This window comes from Panicum hallii, chromosome 8, assembly GCF_002211085.1.
Source record: "Panicum hallii strain FIL2 chromosome 8, PHallii_v3.1, whole genome shotgun sequence".
Lineage (NCBI taxonomy): Eukaryota > Viridiplantae > Streptophyta > Magnoliopsida > Poales > Poaceae > Panicum > Panicum hallii.
Window position 1 is genome coordinate 34115755 of NC_038049.1, and position 12872 is coordinate 34128626.

General features: G+C 45.3%; 1 protein-coding gene across 1 annotated transcript; it reads left to right on the forward strand.

The window, feature by feature from the left end:
* Window positions 1-10152: 10152 nt before the first annotated feature.
* Window positions 10153-12127, forward strand: LOC112903362 (tyrosine decarboxylase-like). The gene has a single exon (XM_025972606.1). It carries the CDS (start codon window positions 10211-10213, stop codon window positions 11804-11806), a length of 1596 nt encoding a protein of 531 aa, XP_025828391.1. The 5' UTR covers window positions 10153-10210; the 3' UTR covers window positions 11807-12127.
* Window positions 12128-12872: the final 745 nt, after the last annotated feature.

Sequence of the window (12872 nt, forward strand, 5' to 3'; positions counted from 1 at the left end):
CACCCGACACCAATCGTTCAATGCATGCATGTGGCCGCATGCACGGCCCATAATTGGAGGATTGAAAAAGGAAATATGTATATATGTATATATATATATTTATATATGGATTCCAGATTGCCCGGCCCTCTCGTGTTGCACGAGCGCTGTCGCGGCATGCATGCATGCAGCCACCGATGTGATTTGCAAGAGTGCACAATTGAGGTAGCTGGGGCCTGGGGGACGCCACGTCCGGCCGCGCTTGCATGCGTTGCAGACCGCCAGCTGCGCACGCTTGCATTATTCTCACGCGATCCTCATCAGATCCTTTGATCCGATCCATTGAGATCCGTAAATCCGCTTTCGCTGCAAGGCAAGGGGCCGTTCTGCAATGGAACATTATTGGTTCATCAGATCCGATCCTGGCATGGCATGCACAGAGGACATGCATGCAGCTAGTTCTGCATGTGATAATGCATGGGCGCTAAAATCTTGGTCTACCTACTAGCATGCTACATTCATAAGCCAACGCAATCTCGTGGGTCATAGACGATAGATCATTGATTCCCTGCCGGGTGAGATCCAACAAGTTGGAAATAATGTTTGCGCCATCCATGTAACTCGGCTAAGAATTAATCGTCTTAAGTTTTTTCAAACAAATTAACGTCCCAACAGGCGTACTTTACTACAGAAATGATTTCACAGACGGTTGAGGCGACTGGCTTGGACTCCTTTCATAGCTGCATAAGCTGTAATAAAAAATTGAAATTATTTTATAAAAATTAGACCATTGCCCTCCATTCTGTTTTAATAGTGCTATTTCTTCTTGGTACAATGATCAAAAGCAGTACCTTACTTATTATCTCCTCGTTTTCAATGTTATCATATACATACACCAATCTTATTTCTAGAAAAGTTACTCTGTACGGGAATCAAAGGGCTATCCATGCTATTCCCAAAATGTCAACCCAAATAGGACTATCAAAAGAGAATAATTCAATTTTAGAAATATGCTATCAAAAGAGAATGGAGGGAGTATATTGTTCACAAATGCATATATCTATATTTCTTCTCATATAAACCAAACATAACTTTTAGACGTCATATGGTATATAAAAGTTGTTACGCACGACTTTCAATATTTTAAACTAATCTGCTATTTTTTATGTTTTAACTGAATTTTATATAGCTAAAATACAAAATAAGAAAAATATTTTTAGGCGCGGTGGAAATGTCACCTGCCCATGGAAATGTATTTGTAAAGGCAGCTTCAAATATCACGTATCCCTAGAAATCCTTCTGCATTAACACCGCTCTCTCCAACACGAGGGAGTGAAACTGTCTCGACGCACACCTAATGAAAACTCTGCAAAAAAATATTTGGCCAGCACCCTCTTCCCCGCGCCATCACGACGTCCACGCTGCACTTTCCTCGCGCCTTGTCCGATGCGGCTTCTGTGCCCCGCCGCCCTCTACCCCGCACCGCCTACTCCCACTGGTACAGAAACCACCATTGGTTTTTGATATTTGTCCCGGTTGGTTTTGGACCCAGGACTAATGTCCATAATAGTCCTGGGTCCAATAGCTAGAGCCTGAGAAGGGATTTTAGTCCATCCAGGAGTTTTAGTCCTGGATTAATACCCACATTTTAGTCCTGGTTGGAGTTTATCCCGGTGGGTGGCTCCAACTCCAACCGGGACTAAAGAAGTGCATTAATCCCGGACGGAGCCAATGACCGGAACAGAAAACTGGCACCACTTTTTTTCACACATCCCCCATCTACTCTCTCTCTCGTCTGGATCTCTCTCAGGCCATTCAATTCACTCCCTTCTTCGACTGTCTTATCCTCTTCTCTCTTTCCAATGTATTAACAAAGTTCTCATCCACATTTTTTCCTATGTGCATGACATCAAAATTATGTCGCAGCATCAATTCTTTCCAATAGGGAAGTATGAACCAAATAGATCTTCTTTTAAAAATTACTAATGGCTCCCCCTCCTTGCGTCTCTTGCTTGCTGGTTTCTTTCCAGATGGATCCTTCCCAAAAACTGTAACAATATCTTTTGTACACTCTAAAATTTCCTCACCGGAAAGTGGAGTAGGTGCTGGCCTAAGTTCAGTTGAACCAAATTTATCAACATCAAACCTAAATGGATGATTTTCATGCAAGAACCTACGATGACCCATATAGCAAGTCTTGGTACCATTACTAAGTCGAAATGAACATGTATGGGAGTGGCAATCAGGACATGCTGCTTCACCAGATGTTACACAACCTGATGCATAGCCTAGACCTGGAAAATCAATGATTGTCCACAATATTGCAGCACGCAGCTGGAAGAACTCCCTCTTGGAAGAATCATAAGTTCTGACTCCATTTTCAAACATATCTAGCAAATCATAGACAAGGGGCTGAAAATAAACATCCATATCACTACCGGGAGCGTGCCGACCAGGAATCAACAAAGAGAGGATGAAGTTTGATTGCTTCATGCACATTGAAGGTGGAAAATTGTATGGAATACAGATACCAGGCCAAATGCTGTAGCTAACATTCATGCCCCTATATGGATTAAAACCATCGGTGGCAAATGCTAAACGGATATTGCGGCTGTCTGAAGCAAATAGTTGATGTTTATCATCAAAGTCTTTCCACAGAGGAGAATCAGCTGGATGCCTAAGTAAATCATCCTTTGTTCGCTCCTCATCATGCCATCTTGTTAGCTTTGCTATTTTGGAAGTCAGGAACAATCTTTGGAGCCTTTTCTTTATTGGAAAGTAGCGGAGAACCTTGCTAGGAACCTTATATACATGTTTCCCATCTAGACTCTTCCTAACTGATTTCCACCTTGAAACCTTACATTTTGGACATGAATCTGAATCTACATGGTCCTTCCAATACAGGATGCAATCATTTGGACAAGCATGAATACTAATGTACCCAAGTCCTATGAATTTAATCAATTTTTTAGCCTCATAGTAGTTTCTAGGTAGAGATGAAGCCCCAGGTAATGCATCATTGAGTAGATCAAGTAATAGGTCAAAACTTTTATCGGTCCATCCTCCAAGAAGTTTGATGTGAAGCAATCTAATGAGGAAACGAAGCTTTGTATAATTTTTGCATGTAGGGTACAGCTCTTGACTATTTGCTTCTACCAACTTATGAATCTTTCGTAGATCATCACTAGGTTGCTGAATGGAAGTGTTGTCTTCAAAATCCCCTCTATCATCTAATCCACAAGCTAGGTCTCTAAGCAATTCAGATATTTCATCTTCTTCACTAGACTCATTCACTATTCCCATGATTCACATTAGAGGTGTTTGCTTCTCCATGTAAGTTCCATGTTGTGTACCCTTTTACAAACCCATCACATATCAAGTGCTCACGTACATCACTTGCATCTCTCCAAAATGAGTTAATACACTTTCTGCAAGGGCATAATATTTTTCCTCCTACGGCTGAATTTGTAAATGCATAAGCTAAAAAACCGTTCACCCCTTGCAAATATGCCCTTGTGTGCCTACATGCAATTTATTAAGTTAAGTCACATATTAACTTGACAACACTTTCGCATCTTTGAAATAGTTGTGATGTACCTAGCCTCATTGTTGATCCAGGTTTTATCCATCCGTCTTTATGGAGACGAAGCTGCTTCTAAATTATATCTTTTAACACTAAACTATTGCACAACAGATAGCACAGACAAACAGTAAGCATGAAAGACAATGCAACAATCAGTAATAGGCATGAGAGAAATAAAACTTACTGTTACACACAAGCTCCTTCACTTAATAACTTCTCAGCTACAAAGGTTGGCTGCTATGAGTGTTGCAGATGCACCAAAACGATGTGCGAGCTGCTGACAATGTTGTAGAGGCAATTCAATATAAGTCTAAAAAAATTTAACCATGAGAAAGAAAGATGGAAATATGTAGTACATGCACTATCATATCTTGCAACCAAATTAATTAGCATTTTATATCAAAAAGAATGGCATAGCTTTATTACCTTAATGGGACTTCAGAAGGCCAGCAATGCGGCGGCCACCTCTAGATAACACAGTTGGGGAGGATATAGGTTCAAAAACTGAAAGTAGGAAGCAAGACATAGATGCATAAGAAGATTCAAAATAAAAGGCCTCAGCAGCAAGGATACGACAATGTCAACAAACATTGAGCTAATAAGGGTGTACATCTGAAATCAAGTCTTATCACAAAATTGTACAGAAGTGACGGGCTAAATCAGCACACAAAACTGCATTTATGTAACCACCAAATGAATCATCAAATAAATCACACAGAATTCTCTCCAAGTACTAATAATCTAAGGATCCTATGGCATCATGCATCAACTCGCTGTTGAGTTGTGTTCCAAATTCAGTTGCACATAAAAGGCCGACTTGTGACGAAGCGTAGCGGAGGCCCGTCGCCGGAGGCTTTGGCCGGAGCGAAGCGGATTAGGGTTTCTCCTTGATACAGAATTCACCAACTCCTATTACTGTAAGCAATGCATCATCATCAATTTCTGCTACCACCTTCTAGAACTAAGCATAAACTAATCCTGAAATAGAGCAATCGAACAGGCCTGCACTACCATCTTTCAGCATTGCCTACCCCCTAAGCGCTGGACCATATATGCAATGAAAACAAACTAAACTACAATAATCGCTCAATTAGACACAGAGCAAACAATTTGCACAGGAAACCTGCTATATCCGCCATAGATCCTACCAAATCCTAGCACTGAACAAGAGAAACAGAGGGAAATACCTGGGATTACGAGGGGATCTAGAAATAGAGGGAAATACCTGGGATTACAAGGGGATCTGGAGGATGAAGCCAACGAGGTGCTCCTTCACGACGGCGTGGCTGAGCTGGGGTGGGTCGGAGGTGGCACGCAGCAAGGATGACCAGACCGGGGCAGGGAGCGCGCGCGACGAGCGGCCGGCGACGGCGCGCGCGAGCGGACGGGGACGGGTTGCGCTCGAGGGAGATGGGGGCTGGGTCACACGGACGGGGCAGGGAGCGCGCGCGATGAGCGGCCGGCGACGGCGCGCGCGATGAGCGGCCGGCGATGGCGCGCACGAGCGGACGGGGATGGGATGCGCGCGAGCGAGATGGGGGCTAGGTCACGCGGATGGGGGCAGGGAGCGCGCGCGACGAGCGGCCGGCGACGGCGCGCGCGAGCGGACGGGGATGGGATGCGCGCGAGCGAGATGGGGGAATGGGTGGCGGCGCTGCATGCTGGTGTGTGGCGAGCAGAAGGGGGCGGGAGTGGGTTTTTTCAGCCCAAGAGAGCGGAGTTAGGGTCCAAAACATTCTGGGCGGGCGCACGAGCCCGCGCGTGGAAATAGTTGGCGCTAAAATTTGTTATGTTTTACCGACTGACTGCCCGATGTAGTATCAGGATTTACCGACAGATCATTCATTGGTAAACATATATACATTTACCGGCGGACCGTCACTCGTTAAAACAGGAATGACTGACAGATCGTTCATTGATAAGTTTTAACTACAGACTGTCCATTACTATTAGTGCACTTTTACCAACTGACTCCTGTCGCTAATACTGTGTTGTGGTGTAGTGACAAGTGAATAAATGATCCACTGTTTATGTTGGTTTCTTTTCTGAAAATTTTGCATGCGGGATTTAATTCATAGCATTAAAATGGGCTTTCGAATCGAAATTTTTGGATAGGTCGAAGAGCCGGTGGCCCTACGTACTGATAGAGTGCAGTTGGTGTTCCCGTGGTGATTTGTGAGTGGTGGGCCCTGATCACCTCTCGCGTGTAGTCCGTGGCTCCGTGCTGTCACTTTCGTGCCTCGCTGTGTTCTCACGTCGTTCTCGATGAATTGAAGGCCGGAATTTGTATTTTTGCTTCGCGGCGTCGAGTGCCAGCTTCGCACCAAGTGCTACCAACCGTATCGTCACGGCCCACGCAATCAAGGTGTGAACGGCAATAATACATGAATATGAGCATGTGAAGTTGCTGGCAAGCCACGTCCACAGAGATGTAGATGGCCCACCCTAGGTCCTAGCTATTGGATGCCATCATGCAGCGCGCTCCATCCCGGCCTGTCTTCCACGAACTCCTACGAACTCAAGATATATTGCCATTGGTACCTACTCCCTCCCTCCCCGAAAGGTGCAGTTATAGTTTTACCGTAAATCAATATCTAAATTTTGATCAAATTTATAGAGAAGAGTACCAATTTTTATGACATCCAAAATGTATTTCATGATGAATCTAATGATACATTGATATTTTTATAAACAAATTATAATGGTAAAAAAATAAGTACACATTTATTTTGAGACAAAGAGAGTAAGGATTGATCATCTCAAGCAGACTTCTTTCAAAATCAACTTTCCTAGACTCTGAATTATAACTAATGCGCTGAAAATGAAAACAAAATCAGAACTACAAAACATATATAGGGAGTGGAGTCATCACAAACTAGCAAATTCCTTCTTGCATGCAATTGTAAGCTGCATAGTATACATTCTAAACTATTTCCTTTGTTCTGAATATTAGTCAATTTTATGTTTCTCTTGTTGTCCACTAATTAAACAGTCACATAGATCAAAGTATAATATATGAGTTGTCCCCAAACTTATCACAGGGTGTCATCCAGCTCTGTCATCTCTCAATATGTCTGCGGTGTCATCCGGATTTGTAAACTAGCTAGTCCTTTTTTTACAGTTTGAAGTATTAAACCATCATCTGTGATATATAAGCTTGTTGTTAACCATTTTCAAGAAGCGATGTGTTATCAAGGATAACAATCCCTGTAATAAGGATACCAAACATATACAGTTTGAAATATATGACCTATCACTAGTTAATTAATTACAACATCTTTATTTTTTTATATAGCATATAATGGACAGCAAATTGACACGCGTACCATTGTACCAACCATGTAACATCAATGAAAATCAGATCTGAACAGTATTCTCCCATGTGCATAATTTCTTGCACGTCCCATAAAGTAAATGAAAATCAGCCTCGGGAAACGCGTGGCCCATCTGCATGATTTCAATTTATGTAACCATATAGCAATGAAAATCAGCATCATACGCTTCTCCTCCCAAGTTTGTCCAAGCTTCCAACTACCGCGCGTGCATCACTTGCAAATGCTTCCAAATTCAAATATGCTGTTTAACTTAAAAAGAAGTGGCAGTTCTCAATCTTACATACACATCGGACATCCAAGTTTAATTTGTGAATTCAACTGTAGACCATAGTGGGCAAATTTATTCCCAATGATATCATTACAACCGAAAATAGTTAAATAATCCTTCATAATATAGACTTTCCTCCCCGCACACAGACACACGAGATAGATAGACAGAGTATACTAACAGATTGTTTTAACCAATAAAAATTGTGTTTCACGTACCTAAGAAATTTGGTTAAATAATAAGTGCTCATCACTTCTCTAAAATAACAATAATTGTAATTGGTCCACAATTAGTTGGTACTTTGCACCTCTATTTACATTCATCAATTAGCATATAAAATTAATGTTTGATAATGGTAAAGGGTTTCAATAGAAAAAAACACCAACATTATTTCTCTTTTGAGAATATCGGATGCCATCAGTTTCTCTTTCGACAACGGTCAGATATATGCAATGAAAGCTTTCCTAACGGTCGTATACCAATTCCTGATGACTACTACATACGTGCGCTTCTGCAATGGTGAGGATAGGAGTAGTCGAGTATAGTCAGTAATATGTTACCGACAGAGTCAAATTGATGCAGACAGTTTGGGGAATCATGTAGTCTTTCGTGCTCCTCTAAGTACTGCGCTCCTAATATGGGAGATCAGGAGTGAACACTTAAAATCAGACTATATTAGTTCTTAACAATACACATGCTGGAAGTGGACGCTCGCGGCAGCGATGAGGCATCGTACCAATATGCTTGTTGGCCAGTAGTGATTGGCTGGTGGGATGCAGGGCCGGGATACTCGGATCCTCCTCTGCTCTCTCTAATAGTGCACCGGTTGTTATGCTAGGTCAGCCCACCAACATAGTTTTGTGACATGATGTGTATAGTAGTAAAATAGTATAAATTTATTTGTTCCTAGTCTATAAATTTTTGTTCTATGTGGATAGAATTTTGTTCCACAAGTGTTTCTGATTTGTTCCATGCGTTTTCCTGGAGTTTGTATATTAAATATTACCGATGTAGAAATTTGCTCTAGGTGTGTAAAATTTTGTTCGATGAGTATTTTTATTTGTTCCATGCATTTTTCCTCCCAAGTTTGTATACTAGTTGTTCCTGGTACAAAAATTATTATTCCATATGTTTAGTTCCACAACTGTTTATCTTTTATTCTAGATGTATATTTTTTCCATGAGTTTGTATTGTAATTTTTCATTGTATACAACCTTTTCCCAGATTTATAAACTTTTATCCCACATTCATGATTTATTTTATGCTTATTCTTCATTCGTTTAACAATTGCTCCGCACCTGTACAAATATTGATACCTATAACAGTTGAGTTAACAGACAGCACCGTAACAATACTGCACCTGTGCAAATAGTGATACACATCAGCAGTTGCAGCATGTATAAATCCATGCATGCAGGGACTTTTGCATGTGCTTCTGATTTGCAGAGGAGGATGAATTATAGATATAAGCACAGCGCTTAAACAAGCTCGGTCCATAAAAAAAATAAAGCCTCTCATGCGAGCGGTGATGGGTGGGTACAGGTGGTCGTCCAGTGTTATTTTAACGCCCAGGCGGATGTGATCTCAGCCGCCGGAATGATGGGTGTTTATGTGCAGTGTCTGCTAGGATTTTTTTTACGACAAATTAAACGGCGTGGAGATCCGTCAGCATGGTCTCCTTTCTTCTCGCTCAGGCATTGAGGGAAAAAAGAGTTCAACGGCAGCAACGTCAGAATATTGTTGTCTCAATCGCGGAGAACAGATAGAACGCTTTGGAAACATAGTTCCAAAAATTATAATTAATTGAGATTGAAAATTTGGCTAATTCACAAGCTAATCCATATAGATGAAATGGTACGATACAATGTCAGAGCTATAAAGTATACAGAATATGTTGTTCAACCTAGCTAAATGTAGATCGAACAACAAAATCATACCACAACCCGCCCTATAAATGCTATCTTCGGCTAAGCTCAAATAACAAATTCCAGCCCTAGAAATTAATCCAGGAAAACGTTTAAAATAAATCCTAGCACAACCGGCACCGACCATGCCTACGCCGCCGACCACCCCGCACGGACATGCCAGTGCCGCTCGCAGGGGCCTGCTGCATGACAGGGCCTGCCGCTCACACGCCGGTTAGTTGCTCGGGCAGCCGCATGGCATGCCGGGGCGCTCGCTCGCCTGGATCATGCGTGCCGCAAGGGCCGTGCTCACCGAGCCGCGTCCCCGCCCGTCGCACACTGGGCTAGAGCTAGCTTCCGGATTGAGGGGGAAGTGGATGGAGAGAGGGGGGTAGGAGGGTGTGAGCTCGGTTTCGAGGATGGAGAGAAAAGGCATGAGATTAGCAGGGAGAGGGTGAGGAGATAAGAAATTGGTGGTGTGGCATTCACAACACGGCTGGAAATTTTGATTTTTTGGCTCTGGACGCGCTTCTTATTTGGATCGATGTCGGTGCCCTGCTGTAATCTAATGTACTATACAAATTAAACTATTATCTGTCACTCTATGCGATTATAAAATATTGTTTCCACTACTCCTCTGTGTTGCTAGTTCAATAAATATAACTTGTTCAAACTAGTTAGATTTCTTGAACTAATTAATCAGGGACAGTGGAAGCTACTATATCGTTTCTGGGAAATTTATTCCTCGTTCGTGTAATAACCTGCAGGTGGTATCGCAACCGGTTTAATTATAATTAACCAAAGCAGGGAGTGAAGACTACTTTAGCGGCATTCTATAGCCGAGTTCTTTTAATCACATGCCAAGAAACGTGAGTAGTTAGCTAGGAGAAAAAAGAGGTATGGAGCTACAACAAAGTCTTGCATTGCATCTTGGAAGAATGGTCCTGATACTATACATGTAACACGCGGCTTGGAACAGTTTTGCCACAAGGCCACATGTACCACATCGATCTATAAATAGCTCTTAGAGCATGCTGTCGATGCACCCACAAGAAGCGCCACTCCAGCTCGGGGCAAAAGAAGCCCTAGTTGTTCCATTCTCCCTTCTATAGTTCTTTTCTCACGCACGTACAGAGCACGAATGGCTCCGCCGGCGCAAATGTGTCACGTTAACAATGGCGACCTAAACGCCGCCGCTGTTAGAATGGTGATGAAGGAAGCGGCGCCGCCGCACAGTGCCAGCCTGCTGGACGCCGACGAGTTCCGGCGCCAGGGCCACCAGGTTATTGATTTCGTCGCCGACTACTACGCTGACATGTGCAGCTACCCCGTGCACCCCAGCGTCACCCCGGGCTTCCTGCGCAGCGCGCTCCCTAAGGACGCTCCGTCACGCCCGGCGGAGCACGACGCGTTCGCCGCGGCGCTGCAGGACGTGCGCGACCACATCCTGCCGGGCCTCACGCACTGGCAGAGCCCCCGCCACTTCGCGCACTTCCCGGCGTCGAGCAGCACGGCCGCTGCCCTCGGTGAGGCGCTCACCGCAGGCATCAACGTCGTCCCGTTCACCTGGGCCGCCTCCCCGGCCGCCACGGAGCTCGAGATGGTGGTCACGGACTGGCTCGGCAAGGCGCTGCACCTGCCTGAGAGCCTGTTGTTCTGTGGCGGCGGCGGCGGCACGCTGCTGGGAACCTCGTGCGAGGCCATCTTGTGTGCCCTCGTCGCCGCGCGGGAGCGGAAGCTCGACGAGATCGGCAGCAAGAGAATCGGGGACCTCGTCGTCTACTGCTCCGACCAGACCCACTTTGCGCTCCGCAAGGCTGCGCGCATCGCCGGGATCCACCGCGACAACGTCCGCGAGATCCCCACGCACCGCGACCGCATGTTCGCGCTGTCGCCGGCGGACCTGGGCGCTGCCATGCGGGCGGACGCCGACGCCGGGCTGGTCCCGCTATTCCTGTGCGCCACGATCGGCACCACCCAGACCGCCGCGGTGGACCCCGTCCGGGAGCTCTGCGCTGTCGCGGCGGCGCACGGCGCGTGGTCGCACGTGGACGCGGCGTACGCCGGGTCGGCGCTCGTCTGTCCGGAGTTCCGCCACCTGGCCGACGGCGCCGATGCCGTGGACTCCTTCAGCATGAATGCCCACAAGTGGCTCCTGGCCAACACCGACTGCTGCGCGCTGTGGGTGCGGCAGCCGGCGCTGCTCGTCGCCGGGCTCGGCACGGAGCAGGAGTACATCCTCAAGGACGCGGCGGCGGAGGGGCACGACATCGTGGACTACAAGGACTGGTCCGTGACGCTGACGCGCCGGTTCCGGGCGCTCAAGCTCTGGCTCGTGCTCCGCTGCTATGGCGTCGAGGGCCTGCGCGACCACGTCCGCGCCCACGTCCGGATGGCCGCGGCGTTCGAGGAGATGGTGAGGGCGGACGAGCGGTTCGAGGTGGTGGTGGATAGGCAGTTTTCGCTGGTGTGCTTCCGGCTCCGTCCGCCGCCGGAGAAGCTCGGCGGCGAGAAGGCGGCCAACGAGCTCAACAGGAGTCTCCTGGAGGAGGTGAACGCGACCAGCTCGGGCCCGTACATGAGCTCCGCCAAGGTGGGCGGCACCTACATGCTCAGATGCGCCGTCGGGAGCACGTTGACGGAGGAGCGCCACGTCACTGAAGCGTGGAGAGTCGTGCAGGATCGAGCTGCTGAGCTGCTTGGTAAAATGGAGATTACCAACAGCGTGGTCGCATAGTCTAAGATGGGCTCGTCTTGGCTCCATCTCAAACAGCCGACCACAGATCGAATAAACCATGAACGGAAGTGGAAGCCGCAAAAGTAGTAAGCATTTCGGAATAAGGAGATGAGCCATGGCTAGACATGCCACTTCTCCAACTTTAGGTACCCGAAGTGAGTGGTCACATCTGTGTTACTGTATGTACTATTGAGGAAATGCACATGCTATCCTATGTATATGATTATTTTTTCCCGAGCAATCGGCCGTAATATTTATTATTAGAAGAGAAATATTGGTTGGCACAATTTACGAGGAAAACGAGTTTGAGATACCATGCAACTAAGAGGTACTCGATCCAGATATCTTTGCAAAATGCTAGATACTCCCTCTTTTTCAAATTTTAGATCGTTTTGGTATTTCTAGATGTATAATTTTTATTATTATATTTAGATATAATGTATATCTAGATGTATAGCAGAAACTATACGCCTAGAAATACTAAAATAATTTATAATTTGGAATAGTGGCAGTACAAATTAAAGATCGTTCAAGAGTGATCACCCAGTTAACAATTCTACATTACAACTCGCTTTATATACCGCACCACTAGGCTAGACTAAGAAAAACAGACATTTTTTAGATAAAGGATAAATCAACTGGTGGATATATACAGCCAAGAGTTATATGAGTTTTTAGACTCAAAATCTTAAAAACAAAACTCGAAATTAAAGAAAGAAAACTAGATTCAATTTCCTTCTTCGCTACCACTTCATCCTTGCAAAGTCTTTACGCAGCACCAAACCATCACATCTCTCGTCTTCTTAGAATTGTGATATCCGAATCGTATGATGCCGCTAAAATAATGAAGCTACAACAAAAGATCTCCAAGGCGACGCTTTAAGAAAAAACATCAAAGATGCCGTCGCCGCCAAATCCAGCGGGTCAGAATTGGATTTTCACCCGAAGATAATAGTTATAGGAGACACTATAACAACACTTCAAAGGGAGACGACGCCTACAAATGCTGCTATTGTCGCCACCGACATAATAATGCCAGGAAATGTTGTCTCCCAGACACCTGCTC

Coding starts and splice junctions, on each gene's coding strand:
- LOC112903362 (XM_025972606.1), top strand. CDS start 10,211: ATGGCTCCGCCGGCGCAAATGTGTCACGTTAACAATGGCGACCTAAAC.